The sequence below is a fragment of the Myxine glutinosa genome, chromosome 13 (genome assembly GCF_964187855.1).
Source record: "Myxine glutinosa chromosome 13, kmMyxGlut1.1, whole genome shotgun sequence".
NCBI lineage: Eukaryota > Metazoa > Chordata > Myxini > Myxiniformes > Myxinidae > Myxine > Myxine glutinosa.
Genome location: NC_136273.1, coordinates 85,936,478 through 85,962,064, shown reverse-complemented (window position 1 = coordinate 85,962,064; position 25,587 = coordinate 85,936,478). Strand labels below are relative to the sequence as shown.

General features: G+C 48.1%; 2 protein-coding genes across 2 annotated transcripts in view; one reads left to right on the top strand and one right to left on the bottom strand.

The window, feature by feature from the left end:
* The window catches only part of LOC137439076 (fibroblast growth factor 12-like), a 238,336-nt gene extending 233,899 nt beyond the window's left edge, over window positions 1-4,437 (bottom strand). Inside the window, exon 1 of the mRNA XM_068134755.2 lies at window positions 4,218-4,437. Within this exon, the coding sequence (XP_067990856.1) occupies window positions 4,218-4,308 (91 nt within the window). The 5' untranslated portion in view covers window positions 4,309-4,437. The remainder of the gene's footprint in view (window positions 1-4,217) is intronic.
* The window catches only part of PELP1 (proline, glutamate and leucine rich protein 1), a 359,306-nt gene that overhangs the window by 96,104 nt on the left and 237,615 nt on the right, over window positions 1-25,587 (top strand). The gene's annotated exons all lie outside the window — the stretch shown is intronic.

Here is a 25,587-nt window from a genome sequence, read left to right as displayed (position 1 = left end):
ATTATTTATTAATTAGCCAATTAAGCTGTTTATTTAATTTTTTTGATTAATCAATTAATTGATTAATTACTTAATTATTATCGATTAATTAAGTACTTATTTATTTTCTTTCTCTTCTGGACATTATCTCAGGCACCTTTTCAGCTACAAAGCTAATATTTGGACAAGGCAATGACCAAGTGACTTGGCTATAAAGGATATTTTTGATTTATTGATTAATCGATTAATTATTTAATTATTCAATTAATGACTTATTTAATTTAAAAAAAATTAAGTTACAGATGCAGATGAAATGGTGGTGGTTTAGGTCTTCTATTAGCCAATTGATTAATTATTTAATTATTTTACCATTATTATTTATTTATTTTCATTATTAATCATTTATTTATTTTCTTTCTCATCTGCGCAATATCTCAGGCACCTTTTCAGCTACGAAGCTAATATTTGGACATGACAGTAACCAAGTGATTTGGCTATAAAGGATATTTTGATGAATTGATTAATCAATTAATCGATTAATTAATTTCTTGATTAATCAATTAATTATTTACTTTTTTCGATTAATGACGTATTTAATTTTTTTTCAAAAAGTTAAAGCTTCGGATGAAGCAGTGGTGATTTCGATTTGTCATTAGCCAATTGATTAAGAAAATATTTTACGATCATTATTTGTTTATTACCTCCGCCACCAAAGGTGGATGGAGGTTATGTTTTCACCCCTGTCTGTCTGTTTGTTTGTGAACAAAATATCTCATAAATTTGTGGACGGATTCGGACGAAATTTGGCAGAGATGTAGCCGTATGTGACAAGGATGAAATGATTAGATTTTGGTGATGATCCGGATACTAGAATTTTTAAAGTGATTCTTCACCATTGAGAGATTGGGCCAAAAACGATACATAGGATATCTCAAAAAGTTATGGATGGATTTGGAACAAACTTGTTGGACAGGTTGTGTGTGTGACAAGGGACAATCGATTCAATTTTGGTGAAGATCCGGATCCGGATCCGGCTAGTATAATTTTTTAAGTCATTCTTCACCATGGAGTGACGTGGCCAACCAGGTGGAGGTATGCTCTCTACTGAATGCCGTTCTCGTTTTAATTATGCAATTAATCAATCAATATTGTACACCTCTCCCTCCCAATGCAGTCGCTATGTGTTGCACGGCGGTATTGCTGGGTGCCAAAAGCGCCCTGGCAATGCCACGCTGGAGGATATTTATTTATTTATTTGGCGTGGGGGCGATGTACTTTGAATGTATCATCTGTACTTGTTCCTTTTTTTCTCGCCTGTGAAATCAACTTGCGCATCCTCTTCAATCTCAGTCTCAGTCCCAGTTGTCCAAGACAGATGTTCACCACCATTTCAGATCATCTCCAATCATAACCCATGATCTTCTCTGCCCCCATTAACCCCCAATCCAAATTTAGTTTTCCTTCCTGAGAGTTTCCTTCTGTATCCATCTCGTCCTCCTCATTCTTACCCACATCCCTTATTTGTCCAAGTCTCTCTCTAATTGTCCCTTGGCACTGCTGTTGGTGCCCCCCACCCCCACCCCCCGCACCTTATCGCCTCTCTCTATTGTTCCTTTTGTTCTGTTGCGTCCGAATCCATTCAGTGTTCGAGCTCTTCCACAAGCCTCGACTTTGTAGCGAATTTTTTTTGAAGACCTTCACGTGATCACCTCGAGAATAAACTAATTGCTTTATCAATTTTGAAGACCACATGATCACCTTGAGAAGAAACATTTTTTGTTTTGTCAATTTTGAAGACCATCACGTGATCAGATCACCTCAAGAGGAAACATGAATTGTTTTGTCAATTTTGTAGACCATCACGTGATCAGATCACCTCAAGAGGAAACAAGAATTGTTTTGTGAATGTTGAAGACCATCACGTGATCACGTCGAGAGGAAACATGAATTGTTTTGTCAATTTTGTAGACCATCACGTGATCAGATCACCTCAAGAGGAAGCATTAATTGTTTTGTCAATTTTGTAGACCATCACGTGATCAGATCACCTCAAGAGGAAACATGAATTGTTTTGTGAATGTTGAAGACCATCACGTGATCACGTCGAGAGGAAACATGAATTGTTTTGTCAATGTTGAAGACCATCACGTGATCAGATCACCTCAAGAGGAAGCATTCATTGTTTTGTCAATTTTGAAGACCATCACGTGATCAGATCACCTCAAGAGTAAACATGAATTGTTTTGTCAATTTTGAAGACCATCACGTGATCAGATCACCTCAAGAGGAAGCATTAATTGTTTTGTCAGTGTTGAAGACCATCACGTGACCAGATCACCTCAAGCGGAAACATTAATTGTTTTATCAATGTTGAAGACCTTCACATGATCAGATCACCTCAAGAGGAAACATGAATTGTTTTGTCAATTTTGAAGACCATCACGTGATCACCTCAAGAGGAAACATTAATTGTTTTGTCAATGTTGAAGACCTTCACATGATCAGATCACCTCAAGAGGAAACATTAATTGTTTTGTCAATGTTGAAGACCATCACGTGATCAGATCACCTCAAGAGGAAACATGAATTGTTTTGTCAATTTTGAAGACCATCACGTGATCACCTCAAGAGGAAACATTAATTGTTTTGTCAATTTTGAAGACCATCACGTGATCAGATCACCTCAAGAGTAAACATGAATTGTTTTGTCAATTTTGAAGACCATCACGTGATCAGATCACCTCAAGAGGAAGCATTAATTGTTTTGTCAATGTTGAAGACCATCACGTGACCAGATCACCTCAAGAGGAAACATTAATTGTTTTGTCAATTTTGAAGACCTTCACATGATCAGATCACCTCAAGAGGAAGCATTAATTGTTTTGTCAATGTTGAAGACCATCACGTGACCAGATCACCTCAAGAGGAAACATTAATTGTTTTGTCAATTTTGAAGACCATCACGTGATCACCTCAAGAGTAAACATGAATTGTTTTGTCAATTTTGAAGACCATCACGTGATCAGATCACCTCAAGAGTAAACATGAATTGTTTTGTGAATGTTGAAGACCATCACGTGATCACGTCGAGAGGAAACATTAATTGTTTTGTCAATTTTGAAGACCATCACGTGACCAGATCACCTCAAGAGGAAGCATTAATTGTTTTGTCAATTTTGAAGACCATCACGTGACCAGATCACCTCAAGAGTAAACATGAATTGTTTTTTGAATGTTGAAGACCATCACGTGACCACATCACCTCAAGAGTAAACATGAATTGTTTTTTGAATGTTGAAGACCATCACGTGACCACATCACCTCAAGAGTAAACATGAATTGTTTTTTGAATGTTGAAGACCATCATGTGATCACCTCGAGAGTAAATATTGTTTTTTTTAATCATTTTTGAAGATCTTGAGATAATCACCTCTGCGGCATCTCAGACGTTCCCGTTCGTCACATTCGTGTTTTCTTTGGCGAAACGAAACAAGTGCAACAACGAAAGGTCAAAGAGAGCAAAACTGGACCAGGTGAGCGGAGTCGTCGTGCAAGTCTGAGATCCGGTCATCGCCCAGAGACCTCGCTCGGAGGGATGGACATGGACAGATATACGCGGAGAGTGCGGAAAGACGCATTCGACACTCCGCGTCACAACGATCTTCGCTATGCCGACAATTCGACACGTCATCACCGAAGCGATATTCTTCACGGGAAGTGTACGGCACAGGGTAATGTACGTACGTCGTGCCGTGTGCGGATCGGAGCCGTGTACGTGAGGGAACGTGCCCCTCAGAAAGCGAGTTGAGCTCGCAAAAGGCGGCACGACAAAAGGCGGGAACGTGTGACGCGCGGTCTTCATGTCGTGGACCGGCGTGGAGTGCCGGGTAGTGAAGAGTGTGTCAATCCGATACTCTTCGCTCTCTCGTGAGACGATCACCGACGCGCTCTCTCTCCTCAGACCTGCCACAGGTACGTACGTACTCGTACTCGCGGCGAAGCACCTGCGCGCCTTTTTAATTGTCGATTGGGCTGAGGCGACGGCTCCGGCTAAGATCAGGACGTTTCGCTGCGGCTATTCTGCCACGACCGTCGATTACGTGACTCGCATTCCAAAGTATTCACGCGAATCCCATTCCCGTCCACGTAAAACCAAATGTCCCGATCGGTGCGTCCATAGGTCTTCCCGAACGCGGCGGACACGCGTCCCGGAGCCCGCGGGGTCGCGTCGCCCTCACCTCGTGGATTGCTTGGTGACTTCGAGCCTATGCCGCAAATACACTGCAGCATATGCATTCCTCGTTCGGCAATGTCCCAGAGAAACCACATTGATCGGCGACGGGTCCGCCGCTAGAGCGCGTCTCAGCCCCCGCTCCTCACAGCATCATCGTTCCGGAGGGTCGGTGTGTCCAAACGGAGCGCGCGCTCGATGCTGGCGCGGGAAAACCGAGAGGAGCACGCAGCGCGTGTGGCTTGTAGTGCGAGGAGGGGAGGTTGGAGCGCGGGTGCCGGTGGTAAGAACTGCGCATGCGCGGGGAGAAGGCCCATTGATTGTTCGTTTTTACCACCGCTTATGGCTTTCAAGAGGTGGAACGGAGTCCTCCCAGGACCCATAAGTATCCACCTCCGCTTCGGTTTCATGGACCAAACTTTTCAACTTCTTCAGAGTTTTGTTCCAAGTTCTCTCTTCAGGATCCTCACCGAACTCCGGATTGCCTCCATTTGCAGTTCATTTGTGGTAATATTCCCGGGGATGGTTTTTAAAATCTTTCTTTTTTTTCCTTTTTTTTGTATACAAGATGAAGGCTCGTGAAAGAGCTAACATTAATCACACAGAAAGTCAAACCGACACATAAAACACAAAATAAGGAGAGCGGTACACAAGATGGGGAGCGAGGGGGAAGGACACAAACACAACATTTGAGAGCAGGGACATCGGGAGAACTGTGGGAGGGGGAGGGCTTGGGGGAGGTGGGAGAGGGCTTGGGGGAGGTGGGAGAGGTATAAAACACATGGACACTGCAAGGACTTCCAGGAAAGAAGTTGGCATTTCAAAAAAGTGGATCTGGGGTGAATTAGCGGGGGTAGAAAAGATCAAGGTTTTGGACGGGGGAAGATAAGAAATGGTGGTGAACAGCTGTTTTAAACACCTGGTGGGTGGAGTGGGATTGAAGGGAGTGAGGGAGTTTGTACCAGAGATGGGAGAAAAGAGGAATGAAGGAGTGAAGGTGAGCAGAGACCCTAGATCTCGGCAGTTTAACCATAAGAGGGTTGCTGGCAGATCTTGTGCGACCTGTAGGAATATTTGGGGGACAGCAGGATTTTGAGGTTCTTCTTCATCATTCCTGTTGCTCCAATCACCACTGGTACAATTTCGATGTTCTTCAGCTTCCAGGATATCTTGACCTCATTTTTGAGCTCCTGGTATTTGGTCATTTTCTTGATTTCTGTGTTGTTTAGGCCAAAATCGCTGGGTACTGATATCTCAATAAATCAATGCTGTCTTTTCCTTTTTGTTTCTGAGTACAATGTCCGGACGCAGTGCTTTGTTTTCCATGTTCACGCTGGATGGGACCATCAGGTCATATGTGACCTGATGATTCCAAGTTTCCGATGGTTTGTGATTCGTCGAGGGAGATGTTATGTTTTCAGGTTGTCCGTCCGTCCGTCCGTGATCGGTTTTCGCTACCACGATAACTTGAGAGAGGCTGAAGAGATCTTAGTCAAACTTGGTACAGGTATGTCTAATGAGGTAAAGATGAACTGATTAGATCTTGAGGTCACGAGGTCAAAGGTCAGAGGTCATGTTAGGTAAAAATACTGTTACGGCGATAACTTGTGAACCAGTGATGGGATTCTGACCAAATTTGGTACAATTATGTAGATTGATGTAAAGATGAACTGATTACAATTTGGGGCAAGAGGTCAAAGGTCAAATCTGTAATAGGTCTATAACTTGAGAACAGCTGAAGTGATCTAATTCAAACTTCGTACAGATATGTTTGTTGATGTAAATATTAACTTATTAGATTTTGGGGTCCTGAGGTCAAAGGTCAGAGGTCATGTCAGCTAAAATGTGATAACTTGTGAACAGCTAAAGGTATTTAAATTAAAACTTGGTACAGGTATGTATAATGATGTTTTTTTTTTGTTTGTTTGTTTGTTTGTTTTTGGTATAAAAGATCGAGGCTCGTGTAAGAGCTAACATTAATCACAAAAAATAAACGGACACACAAAACATACAATAAAGGGAGCGGGAGACAAGATGGGGAGAGAGGGGAGCACACAAGTACAACAGCAGAGAACAGGGACATTGGGAGATCTGTAGGAGGGAGAGGGCTTGGGGGGAGGAGGCATGGGCAGGAGGGGGCGGGGGGAGGTGGGATAGGTATAAAACATGGGCACAGCTAGGACTTCCAGGAAAGAAGTTGGTATTTCAAAAAAGTGGATCTGAGGTGAAATAACAGGGGTAGAAAAGATCAAGGTTTTGGATGGGGGAAGACAAGAGATGGTGGTGATCAGCGGTTTCAAAGACCTGGAGGGAGGAGTGGGATTGAAGAGAGTGAGGGAGTTTGTTCCAGAGGGGGGAGAAAAGAGGAATGAAGGAGTGAAGGTGAGCAGAGAGTCTTGATTTTGGCAGTTTAACCATAAGAGGGTTGCTGGCAGATCTTGTGCGACCTGTAGGAATATTTGGGGGACAGAGCCCAGATAGAGCTGGAGGAGCAAGGCCGGAGAGGAGTCGGTAGAAGACAGAAAGACCACGAACCTGCCTGCGGTGGGTGAGTGAAAGGCCCTCACAATCGGCTTCATCACGGGAGATTCCAATGATTCTGAACGCTTTAGTTTCAACAGCGTGAAGCCGAGCCAGGTGTGAGGCAGGAGACCCAACCCAGAGGGGAGAGCAGTATTCCATTGAGCTGCGGATGAAAGCCTTGTATGTGGTGAGGAGCTCAGGTGTGCCAAGGAAGGACTTCGCACGACGGAGGATGCCCAGTCGGCGACTGGCTTTGGAGGCCAGCTTGGAAATGTGGTTTTCCCAGGAAAGATCATGGCAGATAGTGAGACCCAAAAGCTTGAGTGACAGAACTTCTTGGAGAGGATTGTTGAGAATGTGGATGGGAGGGTTGTCCAGTTGGTCTTTTCGGAGAGACATAGTATTAGTAAGAGTGTAAGATTTGTCAGGATTGAAAGACATGTTCCACTTGTTTGCCCAGTCTGTGATTTTGTCCAGGTCTGCATAGAGTGAGGAGGCTGCAGGCTGCCGATCTGAGGGATGAGAGATGGAGCCGCAGAGAGTGGAGTCATCAGCAAAGAGATAGAGAGGATTTTCCAGAGAGTCGGAGAACATGAACTGATTACATTTTTGGGGACAAGGTCAAAGGTCAGAGGTCATGTCAGTTAAAAATGTGATAACTTGACAACAGCTGAATGGGTTTAAATCAAACTTGGTACAAGTATTATAATGATGTAATAATGTGGGCAGTGGCATATCAATCGACGTCAGACGTCGAATAGTGTTGTTCTAGTTATGTTCTGGTATATTTGCTTCGAATTGCCATATTTGAGCTTTCTCGTCCACCTAGGAAATACTAAACATGCATATCAGTGAGTGTGTGGTGAGGCAGAGCTTTATATGTTAGATGATGAGGAGACACCTATACATACACTTATTATTGACTAGCAGAGGTACCCGGCTTTGCACGGGAGTGGGAGGAGGAGGGGAGGGGGAAGAGGAGGGGAGGGGAACGGGGGGGGAGGGGGGGAGGGGGGAAGCGGGGGAGGAGGAGGGGAGGGGGAAGAGGAGGGGAGGGGAATGGGGGGGAGGGGGAAGGGGGGGGAGGGGGGAGGGGAAGGGGGGAGGGAAGGGTGCGGGGGTGCCCAGGGGAAGAAGGGCCCCTCCCCTCCCCCTCCCCCCCCTTTCCCCTCCCCCCCCTCCCCTCCCCCCTTCCCCCTCCCCCTCCCCCTTTCCCCCTCCCCCTCCCCCCCTCCCATCCCCTTCCCCCTCGTTCCCCTCCCCTTCTCTTCCCCCTCCCCTCCTCCTCCCCCTTCACACCAGGGGGGTTGACTCAGCCTGTCATCCCACCGAGGTCGGAAGTCGGAACTCATTGTCGTCAAATAAATGTAGCCTGTATGTTTCACTCTTTGTCACATGCCGTTGGTCCCATGTCAATCGGATGAAGTTGAAAAATTAACGTTACGAAGGTTCTCTGGGACGTACTGATTCCGAATAATGAAGTTGAAAAATTAACGTTCCGAAATACGCTAATTACGCTAACAGAAGCGCTGGAGGGAGCACTGCGCTCCCTCCCTTAGATTCCCTCCCTCTTCTGCTAGCGCTAATTACGCGTAACACACTAATTTTAAAACCCGAAGTTTTTTTAATTTTAAGGTGTGCTGTAGTCAGAAGCGCTAGAAGCGCTGCGCTCCCTCCCTTCGAATCCCTCTCTCTTCTGCTAGTGCTAATAATACGCTAATTTTAAAACCCGAAATTTTTTAAATGTTTATGTCTCCGTGACATTCCTGGGACCATCCCGAGTCGAACAGTACTTTCCGCTCGCAAATCCGTCCACGGGTTCTCGAGATCTTAGAGATCATAGATAGATCAGGATACAGACACAGAGGCCAACTCTACTTTATATATATAGATGTTCATCTGTTCAAAAGTAATCGTATTAGCATTTATTTCCATGGCAAGAATGACGCATTGGTCTTTACAATGCCATTACCAATGATGCATTGATCATGTTTGTACTTTATTTATTCTTGGCTCTTGCTTTGAATGCAATGTGTTACATTGTGGTGCTGTGCACACACGATTCGTTTGCCAAGAAGGTAGGCCACAACGCGTTGTACAAACTGAAATGCTTTATTAACAGCTCGCACGTAAGCACTGGGCGGGCTCGACTTTCGAGCCCGCATATATGTCCCGAGGCCACGCCTTGCCCCCGGGCGTGGCCGGTCGGCCGAAAGGCGGGGCATGTCCTCAGTTCCACCCTGCACCTCGTGACGCCTTCGCTCCGGGCGTGGCCCGAGCTGCGCTTCCACGCCCGGACGCTCGCGCCGCCCACTGGTGTGCGGAATTATTGCCCACTGACAATGTGTCCGCCACACGCGCCCCCCCAGAATTCCCGCGCACCTGAAGGGTGAGCTTGCGGGGAAGCCGGATGACCCGGCCGAAAAGCCCTCTGGCGATGCGTGCAGGGTGGGGGGTGGGGGGGGGGGGTAGCGGGACGGCGGGGCTGGGGGGTGCCAGGGGTCTGCCCGCCAGGGGGCGGCCCCGACGCGGAGGCGGAGCTGCTGGCGGGGGGTGGTCCAGGTCGAGGTGGGCCGGCTTGAGGCAGTCCACGGAGATATGATCCGGAGCACCGCCGATGTCCACGGTGAAATGTTTGTCCCCGGTCTCCAGCACGCGGAAGGGCCCGTCATACGGGGGCCGCAGCGGTGCCCGGTGGGCGTCGAGCCGGACAAAAACGTACTCCGCCGTGCGAAGCTCCGGGGCGACGTGGGAGGACGGGCAACCGTGGTGTGCCATCGGCACCGGGGCGAACCTCCTGGCGGCCTCCTGCAGGGTGGAGCGCTGTTGCGCCGTGGAGTCGGGGATAGTCGGGGATCAAGGGGCCGTGGAGTCGGGGATAAATTCGCCCGGTACCCGCAGTGGTTGTCCGAAGACCTGCTCCGCCGAGGACGCGCACAGGTCGTCCTTGGGCGCCGTCCTGAGGCCCAGCAGGACCCAGGGGAGCCTGTCGGCCCAGCTGCCGTCGCGGAGGCTGGCCCGGAGCACGGCCTTCATTGAGCGATGAAAGCACTCGCACAGGCCGTTGGCCTGGGGTGGTAGGCCATGGTGCAGTGCAGCTTGACGCCGAGCCCTTGCGCCACCGCTCCCCAGAGCTCCGAGGTGAACTGGGGGCCGCGGTCGGACGAGATGTCCGAGGGGGCGCCGAACCGGGCAACCCACGTGGCGATGAAGGCTTGCGCGACGTCAGCCGCAGCCATCGCCGCCAATGGCACGGCCTCCGGCCACCGGGTGGTGCGGTCCACCATGGTGAGGAGGTGGGTGAAACCCCGCGAGGGGGGCATAGGTCCCACCAAGTCGACGTGGTCGAACCGACGCTCGGGCACCGTAAACGGGGCCAACGGGGCCTCGGTGTGGCGGTGGACCTTTGCGCGCTGGCACACGAGGCACGTCCTGGCCCAGTCGCGGACGTTCTTCCTGAGGCCATGCCAGACAAACTTCGCCGCGACGAGCTTCTGGGAGGCCTTCGTGCCCGGGTGGGGCAGGCCGTGGATGGCGTCAAAAACCTGGTGCTGCCAGCTAGCGGGCACGATGGGGCGAGGCCGGCCGAGGGAAACATCACACAAGAGGGCAGTGCCCGTGACGTCGAACGGCACCTCGGTGACGCGGAGGCCCGCAAGGCCTGGACGTCGGGGTCGGCGGTCTGGTGCGCCGCCATCCGGGCATAGTCGATCCCGAGGTGGACCGCGTGTGCGACGGACCGGGAAAGGCAATCCGCCACCGGATTGTCCTTACCCGCGACGTGACGGATATCCGTCGTGTACTCGGACACGGCAGAGAGGTGACGTTGCTGCCGGGCCGACCATGGCTCGGCGACCTTGGCCATCGCGGAAAAACAAGGGGCTTGTGATCGACGGAGGCCGTGAATGGGCGGCCCTCGAGAAGATGGCGGAAGTGTCGGACCGCCAGGTGGAGCCCGAGCAGCTCGCGGTCGAAGGTGCTGTACCGCCGTTCGTGCGGGCGAAGCTGCCGGCTAAAAAACGCCAGCGGCTGCCAAGCACCACTCACCCACTGCTCGTGCACTGCGCCCACCGCGTAGTCCGACGCGTCGGTGGTGAGGGCGATTGGTGCATCGGGCGCCGGGTGCGCCAGCATGGTGGCGTTGGCCAAGGCCAGCTTTGCGCCCGCAAACGCCACGGCCATCGGCTCCGTCCAAGCGATGTCACCTTTGCCCGGCTTCCCCCGGAGGGCCTCGTGCAGGGGGCGCAGGAGCTGGGCGACGCAGGGCACGAAGCGGTGATAAAAATTCACCATGCCCAGGAATTCCTGGAGCCCCTTGATCGTGCGTGGGCGCGGGAAACTCCTGACCGCCTCCACATTGGCCGGTAAAGGGATGGCCCCGTGCCTGGTGATGCAGTGCCCCAAGAATTCAATGGCGGTGACGCCGAAATGGCACTTCGCGGGGTTGATTATCAGGCCATGCTGGCCCAGGCGTTCGAAGAGCGTGCGGAGGTGGAGCAGGTGCTCCTCCCGGGACGCGCTCGCGACTAGGATGTCGTCCAGGTAGACGTAGATGAAGGGCAGGTCACGCAAGACGCTGTCCATGAGCCGCTGGAATGCCTGGGCCGCATTTTCAACCCAAAAGGCATCCACAGGAACTCAAAGAGGCCGAAAGGTGTGATGACGGCCGTCTTTGGTACATCGTCCAGTTGTACGGGGACCTGGTGGTAGCCCCGGATGAGGTCCACCTTGGAGAAAATGGTCGTGTTTGCCAACTGGGCAGAAAAGTCCTGAATATGCGGGACCGGGTAGCGGTCGGGGGTGGTGGCGTCGTTGAGCCGGCGGTCGTCACCGCACGGCCGCCATCCGCCGCCGGGCTTGGGCACAATGTGCAGAGGAGAGGCCCATGCGCTGTTGGAGCGCCGTACGATGCCCAGCCGCTCCAGCGTGGCGAGCTTCGTGGGGTCGAGGTGGCGTGCCCGGGCATAGACCTTTGGGCCGACGGTGGGGATATGGTGCTCCACCCCGTGTTTGACGGCCACCGCTGAAAAGGTGGGCCGCGTGAGTGCCGGGAAACTGGTGAGTAGGCGGGTAAACTCGTCCGCTGCCAGAAGCGTACAGACTAACTTCGCCGGGACGGAACCGCTCAGCAAGCCGCTTGGTAAGCCACTCGGTGAGCCGCTCAGCGAGCTGCTCAACGAGCCGCTCAGCGAACAAGCGAGCGAGCTGAAGGTTTCGGCCTGGACGAGACGTCGACGCTTAACGTCCATCAACAGCCCATTCGCACAAAGGAAGTCCGCACTGAGCAGGGCCATTGGCACGCTGGCGGTGACGAACGACCATTTGAAGCGCTGCCCTCTGAAACGCAGCGAGAGGCAATGCTTCCTGAATGAGCGGATGGGTGTTCCGTTGGCAGCGAGCAAGGCGGGGCCCCAGCCCGCGGCTTGCTTGTCGGACGCGGAGGCAGGGAGGACGCTTACCTGCGCTCCCGTGTCGCACAGAAAACGACGACCAGACGAGGTGTCTGTGATGAACAGGAGGCTGCCAGAATGGCCGACTCTCATGGCCGCAAGTGAGTGCCGGCCCAGTCGTTTCCCGACCCGTCGAAAGAACACGGCGGGCAGCACGCTCTAGCCTTGTGGCCGAACCTGGCATGATAGTAGCACCAGGTTTGCGGCCCTGGCTGCCGCGGCGGGCGTGCCGGCGGTGGTGGCGGCGATGGTGGTGGGCGGGGCGTAGCAGCGGCCACTAGGGAAACAGGGGGCGCTGTAGCCTCTGCACCGGGATCCACTACGGCAGCACCGTACACCGACTGCGTGTCGCAGGCCACGAAAAATTTGTCCGCCTCTCCTGCCAGGGCGCGGGGTTCCTTTAAGTTCGAACCGGCCAGCGCGAGCCGCACCTGCGCAGGTAGCTGGCGGAGGAAAAGCGCGCGGAAAAGGAAATCCGGGCGCTGGTCTCCAAGCAGGGACAACATAAAATCCATCCGAACGGACGGTCGTGTGTCACCGAGGGCGGGAAGGTCCAGGAGGCGGTCGGCGCGTTCAGCCTCCGTGAGCCCGAACGTGGCGAGGAGGAGACGTTTGAGCACCACGTACTTGTGGTCGCCCGGCGGGCGCCGAAGGATGGACATGACGTGGGCGGCAGTGCCGGGCCCGAGGGCGGCGACCACGTGGTAGTACATGGTCTCGTCCGCCGTGATGCCCCGGAGCTGGAATTGAGTCTCGGCCTGCACAAACCAAACGTCGGCTTGCGCTTCCCAGAACTCCGGGAGTTTGACGGCGACAGCGTTGGTAGCCATGGCGCGTTCAGGGGTCAGCTACGGCTGAACCAGTCAGGGTCACCAGTGTGGTGCTGTGCAGACACGATTCGTTTGCCAAGAAGGTAGGCCACAACGCGTTGTACAAACTGAAATGCTTTATTAACAGCTCGCACGTAAGCACTGGGCGGGCTCGACTTTCGAGCCCGCATATATGTCCCGAGGCCACGCCTTGCCCCCGGGCGTGGCCGGTCGGCCGAAAGGCGGGGCATGTCCTCTGTTCCACCCTGCGCCTCGTTACGCCTTCGCTCTGGGCGTGGCCCGAGGTGCGCTTCCACGCCCGGACGCTCGCGCCACCCACTGGTGCGCGGAATTTTTGCCCACTGACAATGTGTCCGCCACAACATCATCAATCAGTGTTCTTCATACGAGCATTTACATTGGACCTTTCATTGTATTTTCATAATGAGTCATTCAATGATTCTATCTTTGCCAGAGTTTATATTTAACAATCGGGCAGGCGGCGTGCTGGTGGATCAAATATATTTCCCGAAGAAACAAAATGGTGACAACTAGAAGGGCACTCGGTAGACAGCATATACCTCCACCAGGCTGAACAGGTTACGTTTTGTATCCCACTGATTGGCCGGATCTGGATTTGGACCTGAACCAAAATCTAATCTGCTTATTCTTGTCACCGAACGAGCTCATCCACCAATTTTTGTCATGTCATCCACAACTTTTTGAAATGTGCTACATATCGTTTTTGGTCCTATCACTCAATGGTGATGAAGAATCACTTAAAAATTAGCAAGTACAGATACATTTAAAGTGCACCGCCCCCATGCCAAATAAATAAATAAATATCCTCCAGCGCAGCATTCCCAGGCCGCCTTCGCCTTGCAGCACATAGAGACGGTATTGGGAGGAAGAGGTGTACAATATTTGATTGATTAATTGCATAAATAAAATCAATAAACAATGATCGTAAAATATTTTTTTAACCAATTGGCTAATAAGCATACCTCAACGACGAGTGCTTCATCCGAAGCTGTAACTTTTTGAAAATTAATTAAATAACTCATTAATCAAAAAAATTAAATAATCAATAGATTAATTGACTAATTAATAAATAATTAATCGACAAGTACAGATATATTCAAAGTACACCGCCCCCATGCCAAATAATTAAATACCCTACAGCGCGGCATTGCTGGGGCGCCTCTGGTGCCCGGCAATACCACAGTGCAGCTCATAGAGATTGCATTGGGAGGGAGAGGTGTACAATTAATTTATCGATTAATTGCATAATTAAAATCAATAAAAGATTATCATAAAATATTTTCTTAATCAATTGGCTAATAGCATAACTAAACCACTAGTGCTTCATCCGAAGATGTATCTTTTATAAATTTAATTAAATAAATCATTAATAAAAAAATTAAATAATTAATCGATTAAATGATTAATCAATAAATCAAAAATATCCTTGATAGCCACATCACTTGGTCACTCATGTCCAAATATTAGCTTCCCAGCTCAAAAGGTGCCTGAGATATTGGCCAAATGAGAAAGAAAATAAATAAATGATTAATAATGAAAATAAATAAATAATAATCATAAAAAAATTAAATAGTTAATCAATTCGCTAATAGAACACGTAAACCACCACCATTTCATCCGAATCTATAACTTAAAAAAATAATTCATCAAGTCATTCATCGAATAATTAAATAATTAATCGATTAATTAATCAATAAATCAAAAATACCCGTTACAGCCAAATCACTTGGTCATTGTCATGTCCAAATATCAGCTCCCTAGCTCAGAAGGTGCCTGAGATATTGCCCAGATGAGAAATAAAATAAAGAAATAATTAATAATGAAAATAAATAAATAATAATCATAAAAAATGAAGTAATGAATCAATTCGCTAATAGAACACGTAAACCACCACCATATCATCAGAATGTGTAACTTGAATTTTTTTTTTTTATAGTCATTAATAGAATAATTAAATAATTAATCTATTAATTGATTAATTGATTAATCAATAAATCAAAAATATCTTTTACAGCCAAATCACTTTGTCATTGGCATGTCCAAATATCATCTTCCTAACTCAAAAGGTGCCTGAGATCATGGCCAGAAGAGAAAGGAAATAAATAAGTACTTAATTAATCGCTAATAATTAAATAACTCATCAATTAATTGATTAATCAAAAAACAAAAAATCCTGTTTTTGACAAGGTACTTGCTCACGATTCTGCCGAAATTTCAGCTTCCTAGCTCAAAGGATGGCTGAGATATCACCCGGACAACCAAGAAAACGAGAAAGCAAGAAAGAAAACAACCAGAGTGAAAACTGAGTACTCCCTTTCAGCGTGCGTCATTGCCGAGCCCCCTTCGGTGCCCGACAATAACGTTATGCAGCGCCTGGAGATGGCATAGGAAAGGAGTGGTGTACAATTCATTGATTAACCTTTATAGCCACACCACTTTGTCATTGTCATGTCCAAATATCAGCTTCGTAGCTCAAAAGGTGCCTGAGATATTGTCCAGATGAGAAAGGAAATAAATACGTACTTAATTAATCGATAATAATTAAGTAATTCATCAATTAATTGATTAAGCAAAAAACAAAAAATACCGTTTTTGCCAAAGCACTTGCTCATTATTGTGCCCAAATTTCATCTTCCCACCTGAAAGGATGGCTGAGATATCGCTCGGACAAACACACAAACATTTATTGTACAAAACAAAAGTGCCTGGAGATGGAATAGGAAAGGAGCGGTGTGCAAAAATTCTCCCATCCAAGTTCGGATGTTCACCAAAATCGAATCGATTAGTCTTTGTCAAACACACAACCAGTCCACCAAATTCGGAGTCCATCCATACCTTTTTGAGATATCCTGTTCACAGACAGACAGCCAAACAGACAGGGGTGAAAACATTACCTCATTCCACCTACAGTGGCGGAGGTAACGAGAGAATTCATAGAACATGATACCCTGTGCAGTGTTGTAGTACAGTATGTCCAGTACTGCACTTCAATTTTAATAAAATAAGGATTTTAACAAACGTTAAAAAACAACTTTAGTGCTATTGAAGTATTTGCAGTGGATGGCTTTATTCGTAAGGCAAAAGCCGTTTGGCGTCTTGCTCTCACGAGATCACAGTCCTCATTCCATTCCGTCCGAGCGGGAAGGGCATATGGTCACTCACAAAACAAAACTCACAAATATATAGCAGGAACATAGATAGCATTACATTACACCTACTCTCCTTCGGAATGAGAAATCAACTTAAAGATTAAGTTTGTCCGGATGTTTTGCAACACGGCCTGAGCGAGTGGTATTGACTCACGGGATTGTTCATCAAATGGAACAGGGGAGAGAGGGTGGGTGGAAGGAGAAACATTATGGTGATCATCCTCGGTGGCAAGAGAAGGGTAGGAAGCGTCATTGTGTTCATCATAATCCGAACTTCCAATATCTGGTTCGCACACATAGCAAGTGTGATTGGCCAGCTTCCTTGAAGATCGGATATGTTGGCAATTCAGCAAACGGTTGCCTGCTCTGAGGACGTATGATCTAGGCTACTCGTGTATTTGTACGATCTCACCAGGAACCCATTTGCCAGTAGTGGTTGCTGACCCAAAACAGGAACTAAAGGTGGCCGCTCTCTCACTACCTGATCATGATAGAACTTCTGCTTGGCATTCTCCATGTCAAAAATGTTGTTTAACATCATGAAAGCTATAAGGTTTTGGAAAAAGTAAGCTGCGCTTTGCAGGCAGTTTGATACGTGGTCTTCTACCCATCAACAACTGTGCAGGGAACAAGTGTAGTCCATCTAGGGGAATGGTGCGGTAGTCCAACAAGGCCAAATGTTTGTTCTCCACTTTCTTCCACAATTCGTTCTACAGTCTGCACTGCTCTTTCAGCTTCACCATTAGCACGAGCAAATTGAGGGCTGGAACGAGTTTGGCTAATGCCGTAATCAAAACAGAACAATTTGAATGCTCGGGACACTAAGAAGGACACATTGTCATTCCTAAGACCCTCGGGTATACCATGTCTACTAAAGATGGACTTCAGAGCATCAATAGTTGTGTGGGTTCTCATATCCTTGAGGTCACACACCTCCACAAATTTTGAATAATAATCAACAACTAAAATATACAGTTTTGTCTCAAATTCGAATAGGCCCACTAGTGTAGCAGCATAGCAAACCTGTTGTGCATTTTGTGATACAAGCACCAAATTTGGCACAAATGTACATTAATATGTTGCGAACATTTTCAGATATTGGGCCACTTGAAATTCCGTAATTTTTTTTTTCAAATTTTTTCAAATTTCGTAATTTCAAATTTTTCGGGTGACACCGTCACAATTTCGGTCTTCGAGGCCGGCCGATATAGTGGGGCGGCTTAGCCCAAATATTCAAAAGAATTGTGCATTTTGTGATACAAGCACCAAATTTGGCACAAATGTACATTAATATGTTGCGAACATTGTGTGGTCAGCAATGAAGACGAGAGTCTGAATTACATGTATGCAAAAGACCTTGTGAACCAGTGAAGCAAATACACGGGTAAGCATGAATTAAATCTAGGGCATGATATAATTTCCATGATGTTTACCTCTACACTCAATGGTGGAAGGAGGTAATGTTTTGATCCCAGCTTGTCTGTATGTCTGTTTGTCTGTTAGTCCACAAAATTCCAGACAAAGCTTGTAGTAGTGGTAGTTGTAGTGGTAGTGGTGATAACAGAAATTGTTATATAGAACTGAACTTATATTATTATTATATGCAGAAAATAACTTCATTTCTATATGCCCTGCAGTTTTTGTTTTTTTTGTTTTTTTTTTGTATACAATATCGAGGCTCGTGAAAGAGCGAACATTAATCACACAGAAAGACAAACCGACACATAAAACATATAACATAGGGAGCGGTAGACAAGATGGGGAGAGAGGGGGAAGGACACAAACACAACATTTGAGAGCAGGGACCGAGAGACATGGAGACATCGAGAGATCTGAGAGAGGGCGAGGGCTTTGGGGGGGGGGGCGTGGGAAGGGGGCAGTGGGAGAGGTATAAAACATATGGACACTGCCAGGACTTCCAGGAAAGAAGTTGGAATTTCAAACAAGGTGGATCTGGGGTGAATTAGCGGGGGTAGAAAAGATCAAGGTTTTGGATGGGGGAAGATAAGAGATGGTGGTGAACAGCTGTTTTAAAGACCTGGAGGGAGGAGTGGGATTGAAGGGAGTGAGGGAGTTTGTTCCAGAGGCGGGAGAAAAGAGGAATGAAAGAGTGAAGGTGAGCGGAGAGCCGAGATTTCGGCAGTTTAACCATCAGAGGGTTGCTGGCAGATCTTGTGCGACCTGTAGGAATATTTGGGGGACAGAGCACAGAGAGAGCTGGGGGTGCAAGGCCGGAGAGGAGTCGGTAGAAGACAGAAAGACCACCTACCTGCCTGCGGTGAGTGAGTGAAAGGCCCTCAGAGATAGCTTCATCGCGGGAGATTCCAATAATTCTGAAAGCTTTGGTTTCAACAGCGTGAAGCCGAGCTAGGTGTGAGGCAGGAGCACCGGCCCATAGGGGAGAACAGTATTCCATTGAGCTGCAGATGAAAGCCTTGTATGTGGTGAGGAGCTCAGGTGTGCCGAGGAAGGACTTCGCACGACGGAGGATGCCCAGTCGGCGACTGGCTTTGGAGGCCAGCTTGGAAATGTGGTTTTCCCAAGAAAGATCATGGCAGATAGTGAGACCCAAAATCTTGAGCGACAGAACTTCTTGGAGAGGATTGTTGAGAAAGTAGATGGGAGGGTTGTCCAGTCGATCTTTTCGGAGAGACATAGTAAGAGTGTGAGATTTGTCAGGATTGAAAGACATGTTCCACTTGTTTGACCAGTCTGTGATTTTGTCCAGGTCTTCAGAGAGTGAGGAGGCAGCAGACTGCCGATCTGAGGGAAGAGGAATGGAGCGGCAGAGAGTGGAGTCATCAGCAAAGAGATAGAGAGGATTTTCGAGAGAGTCAGAGAGATCATTGATGAAGACCAGAAAAAGCACGGGGCCCAGAACACTGCCTTGGGGAACTCCAGCCTGAACAGGAAGAGGAGATGAGAGAAACCCATTCAGGGCCACACGTTGACGACGACTAGAGAGGAAGTCCGCCAGCCATGCGTGGAGATTTCCATGGATACCAAAGGAGGAGAGTTTGGTGAGCAGAGCGGGGTGCCAGACCGTGTCGAAGGCACGTGATATGTCGAGGGTGACAGCTCTAATTTCCTGTTTGGCATTGAGGACCTCCATCCATTGTTGAGACAGCAGAAGCAGCATGTCCAGAGTAGAGTGACCTGGTCTGAAACCAAATTGATGATCAGAGATCAAGCCATTGGAGAAGAGGAAAGATTTCATATCAGAAGCAATGATGGATTCCATGACTTTGCTGATAATTGGGAGAAGGCTGATTGGTCTGTAGTTGCTAGGATCTGTTTTTGCACCTTTTTTGTGCAAAGCGGTGATGTTGGCTGATTTCCAAGCAGATGGCAGTTGACCTTGAGCAAAAGAGAGGGTGAAGAGAACAGAGAGAGGGTGAGATAGAGCAGCAGAGCAGGATTTTAGGACCCGTGGGCTGATGCCGTCGGGTCCAGTTGCAGAATCAGAGTCGAGGGTTGACAGAAACTTTTCCACCTTGTCAGGAGGAAAGGACACGGAGTCCAGGAGCAGCAGGGTACGACTGGGTATGGTGGGTACAGAGAGGGATGGGTTTGGGACACAAGATTTAGAGGCAAACACAGAGTTGAGGCATTCAGCTTTTTCACGTGCGGAGTCAGCTGTGTAGCCGTTTGAGGTAAGGGAGGGGATGGAGGGGGAACAAACACCAGAAACGGATTTGACCAGACGCCACCAGGATTTGGAAGAGGGAGACAGATAAGAGAGTTCGGTCTTGAGAACGGAGAGATATTGTTTCCTGGCTCTCCTGAGGGTGGACACACACTTGTTTCGGGCTTTGTGAAAGGAAATGAGATTTCCTTCCGTTGGATTTGCTTTCCAGGAGACGAAGGCAAGTTGTTTCTGGGCAACAGCCTCACCACAAGATTCCGTGTACCATGGACGGGAGGAAGGGTATGACAACTGAAGACGAGATGGGATAAATCTGTGCATGAGAGAGAGCAATTTACTTTGGAAGAATTCCCAGGATGAGTTGATGTCAGAGGTGGTAGAGATGGGAGACCAGTCCAGATGATTGATGGCTGCTTGAAGACCGTGCCAGTTGGCCTGAGTGAAATGCCAGACTCGTCGACGCTGAGCAGGCTCCCTGAGGATGGTCAGAGAGATGTCCACTTTAACAAGGACATGATCAGATGATCCGATCGGAGCAGAAGAAGAGCAGCAGACATTTTCAGGGAAGTTAGTCATAACCAAGTCCAGAAGAGAAGATGTTCCGTTGACTGAGATCCGGGTCGGGAAATTGACAGATTGTGTCAGTCCCAGTGAGTCGCAGAAGTCCTTTGCTGAGGAGCCATGGCTGGTGAGAGAGGTACCCACACCCAGCCAACTGGCATGATGACAGTTGAAATCACCACATATGAGGAAGAGAGAGTTGGGATGAGTAGATAGAAGTTGGTCCATATCATCAGACAGCGAGATGTAGATGGAGTCATCACTGTTTGGTGGACGGTACAACACACATATGAACAAGAGGTTGGAGCGAAGGGGAAGCCGTAGCCAGAGGTATTCCTGGGGGTGAGGTGGAGAGAGTGCAGTGCAGGGCGAGTGAGGAAGAGAGTTTTTGATAAAGATAGCAACCCCGCCTCCAGGACGAGGCTCAGGTCTATCATACCGGAGGAGGGAGTAGCCCGGGAGAGATACTATGGAATCAGAGACATCATAAAGGAGGAAAGTTTCTGTTAAGCAGATCACGTCTGGTTTGACAGAAGCAACCTGTATGGAGAGATCAGTTAAGTTTGAACGAAGGCCCCGGATGTTTGAGGTCCATACCGTTAATGAAGAGGAAGGGGGAGCATCAGATACAGAACAGGGGGGAGGAGGGGTAGGGTAAGATGTGGAAGAGGTGGAAGAGGTAGGGAGAGCTGTTGAAGGTGTGTCAGAGATTTCAGAATAGCTCGGAGAAAGGGAAGGATGGGGCGGACAAAAGGTTTGATGGTGATTGGGTGAGCCACAATGAGGTGTTATTTGAGGAGGGGGAAGAGCGAGGCAGAAGGTTGGGGGAGATGGAGGTGAGAGTTTGAAGGGGGAAGAAGCGGGGAGGACGCTTTGAGGAGGGGGAGTGAGCGGGGGGAAATTGAGAAGCAATGAGGGTGGGGAGATTTGAAGGGGAGGGGTGAGGGGGGAGTTTGGGAGGGAAGGGACAAGGGGAGGGATTTGAAAGGGATGGGATATGGGGGAGATTTGGAGGGGAGGGGTGAGGCAGGAGTCTAGGAGGGGAGGGGCGAGGGGGCGTCTTGGCGGGGAGGGGTGAGGGAGTAGTTTAGGAGGGAGGGGGCAAGGGGGGAGATTTGAAAGGGATGGGTGATGGGGAAGATTTGGAGGGGAGGGGTGATGGGGAAGATTTGGAGGGGAGGGGTTATGGGGAAGATTTGGAGGGGAGGGGTGAGATTGGATTTTTGAAAGTGTACGATTTATGGGAAACGAACATTTATTGCAAAATGCGTTTCTTGTGACCTTCGAGTTAAAAATACGTTTAAGGACGCTGGATGGAGGATGGAGTGCAGGAGAGTTTAGGGAATGTAGAACAAAGGCACTATAGGAGATGGATATTTTTTTTGGGATGAATTGATTTGGTGAGCAAGTCGAAAGCAGCCTTTTAAAGAAGAAGAAGAAAAAGGTGTTATAAAATATGACGGAATACATAACTTGAGGGGAAAGTGTAAACATTGAAGGTTAATGAGTGAAAACTATCTGGGGAAATGGGGGAGAAACACGTGGTCGAAGAACGAACGAACGAATAAGAATGAATAAACGAATGAGAACAGAGAAGGAAATGTTTTTTTTTTTTTTTTTTTTTTTTTTTTTTTTTGAGTTGAGATTTACACAAGGAAGTAGGCTATGGGTGAAAAGCCTGGGAATACAGAGAACGAAAGTTATTGGATCACAAACGACGGACCACTGAGAGAAAAACAAAGCCTCAAGGTTGTACAGTGCACACTGTACAAGGCCTTGCTCGCGACACGGCAAACAGACGATCAATTTATGAAAGATAAACACCGAGAAACAACCAAAGTTGCACACAATAACTTCACACACCGAAAGATAAATACAGTTTCGACAAAATACAATTGTGAACAGACTTAACTTCGAAAAACGTGGAGACCGTGTGGAGCTTCGAAAATCCCTGCCGCCGTCTCCAAGATCTCCTTTGGTTTATGGACAGGTTAATTTGTGGACAGGTTAATTGGTTTATGCACTGAAGGGGTCACCCTGGTGTGCACTGCTGTGTTCTGCCTCACTGAGTTGTTCAGGTATGATGTACTCAGCACAAGCTTCCGGTCGGCCCGGAGGTGGGGGTGCGGGGCCTGTCACGGAACGTCAAAACAAACGGCCTGCCGGGGCCGCCCAAAAGTCGGGCGTGAGGGGCGCGTCCACTAATGGAACGCCTCTCGCTTCCCAGATCGAGGGCCACGTGGTCAGGAGAACCTCGTCCCTTCCGGTCACACTTTGCCTATCGGCCGGCCTCGAAGACCGAAATTGTGACGGTGTCACCCGAAAAATTTGAAATTACGAAATTTGAAAAAATGTGAAAAAAAAAATTACGGAATTTCAAGTGGCCCAATATCTGAAAATGTTCGCAACATATTAATGTACATTTGTGCCAAATTTGGTGCTTGTATCACAAAATGCACAATTCTTTTGAATATTTGGGCTAAGCCGCCCCACTACACGGCTACCGAGTTGAAGGGTACATCTGGAATCTGTAAACGTGGTTTTCCCAGGAGAGATCCTGGCAGATATTGAGACCTAAAAGCTTGAGCGACAAAACTTATTTGAGAGGATTTTTGAGAAAGTAAATGGGAGGGTTTTCCAGACGGTCTTTTCGCATAGACAGATTGAAAGACATGTTCCACTTGTTTGACCAGTCTGTGATTTTGTCCAGGTCTTCAGAGAGTGAAGAGGCTGCTGCCTGTCGATCAGAGGGTTGAGATATGGAGCAGCAGAGAGTGGAGTCATCAGCAAAGAGATAGAGAGGATTTTCCAGAGAGTTGGAGAGATGAAGATTAGAAAAAGCACAGTGCCCAGACCACTACCTTGAGGAACTCCAGCCTGGACAGGAAGCTAAGATGAGAGGATTCCATTTAGAGCCACAGGTTAATTATGACAGGAGAGGAAGTCTGCGAGCCATAAGTGGAGATTTCCATGGATACCACAAGAGAAGAGTTTGGTGAGCAGAGCGGGATGCCAGACCGTATCGAAGGCACGACATATGTCAAGAGAGAGATGGCTCTAATTTTCTGTCTGGCATTGAGGACCTCCATTCATTGTTAAGACAGGAGAAGCAGCATGTCCAGAGTAGAATGACCTGGTCTGAACCCAAAATGATAATCTGAGATCAAGACATTGGAGAAGAGGAAGGATTTAATGTCGGAAGCGATGATGGATTACTTGACCTTGCTGATGGTTGGAGCAGGCTGATTGGTCTGTCGTTACAAGGATCTCTTTTTGCACCTTTTTGTGTAAAGCGGTAATGTTGGCTGATTTCCAAGCAGATGGCAGATGACCTTGAGCAAAAGAGAGGGTGAAGAGAACAGAGAGAGGGTGTGAAAGAGCGGCAGAGCAGGATTTTAGGACCCGTGGGCTGATGCCGTCTGGATCGGAGTCAGTTGCAGAATCGGAGTCAATGTTTGACACCACCTCCACCTTATCGGGAGAGGTCACAGAGTCCAGGAGCAGCTGGGTACAGCTGGGTAAGGTGGGTACACAGAGCGATGGGTTTGGGACACAAGATTTTGAAGCAAACACAGAGTTGAGGCATTCAGCCTTATCATGGGCAGTGTCAGCTATGTGACAATTTAAGGTAAGGGAGGGGTGGAGGAGGGGGCAAAAAACAGAAACAGACTCGACCATGTGCCACCAGGATGTGGAGGAGGGAGACAGGATTGAGATTTGGATTTGGACAAGATCAGGATTTGGACAAGACTTTCCAGTGGGGCAAATTTACTCAAGTTAAGTTTAATGCCTCGAAAACTCAATTTCTTCCCATTTCTCTCGAAAAGTCCTCTCAACTCTCCAATATCTTTTGAAAGTTCCACAATTACACCATGTGATACAATAAACCTACTAGGTATTACCCTAACAAAATTTATCCTGAAATGCACACATTATGCAAATAGCTAAATCTGCCATGAAGAAACTAGGAGTCCTGTTCAGATATCGAAGATTATTCTCCTCTGAGCAGTTGCTTCAACTATATAAAGCATTGATTCACCCTTAGGTTCTAGCTCTACATATTTAACGGACAGAATTGAATGCAAAGTAACCCGACTTATAAACTTTCCCAATCTGACCTCAACAATTGACCCACTCAAATTACGCCACAAAGTTGGCTCTCTTTCTCTTTCTACAGATATTATTTCGGTTTCTGCTCCAGAGAACTTGCTGCTTGTGTACCTCCATTAGCGAGACTACGGAATACTCGACAAGCCACTACATCTCATGATTATTGTGTGACCATTTGCAACTCAAGGGTGGGCCGTTGTGATGTTTGTTTCTTCCCCTCCACTGCCAAACTCTGGAACTCTTTACCTTATCATGTCTTTCCAAACACTTATGACCTTCCCCTTTTCAAAATGCAGATTTTTGTACTTCCTCAAAAACTCTTCTTTTTTTTTTTTTCTTTTTTTTTTGTATACAAGATCGAGGCTCGTGAAAGAGCGAACATTAATCACACAGAAAGACAAACAGACACATAAAACAAATAACATCGGGAGCGGTAGACAAGATGGGGAGAGAGGGGGAAGGACACAAACACAACATTTGAGAGCAGGGACCGAGAGACATGGAGACATCGAGAGAACTGTGGGAGGGAGAGGGCTTTGGGGAGGAGGCATGGGAAGGGGGGGGGGGGGGAGGGGGTAGGAGAGGTATAAAACATATGGACACTGCCAGGACTTCCAGGAAAGAAGTTGGAACTGAACATGGTTCTCTTCGACTATTCTCTCTTTCTTCACTTCTCTATCACAAGCCTGGTGTTGGCTTAGCGGTTAGGGTGCCGGCTTGGGATCCTAGGTTCCTGAGTTTGAATCCTGGTGATCGCTGAATTAACGCCAGGGGGTTGACTCAGTCTGTCATCCTTCCGAGGTCGGCAAATTGAGTACCAGCTTGCTGGGATGAATGATCCCGGTGTGTACCCCGATTTAGAATAGGTACACTGTATCCCTGCGCATCGTAACAGACGACTAAGGGTTGGCGTCAGGAAGGGCATCCGGCCATAAAAATATTGCCTTAAACAGGGAACCATGATTGTCATGGGGCCTGCTAGGCTAACCTCTGCTCTAGCGGGGAAAAAAGGCCTTAAAACGATCATTCATTTCATTTTCATTCTTCGCTTCTCTATCAATGCAGTTCTCTTCATTAAGGCCTGGCC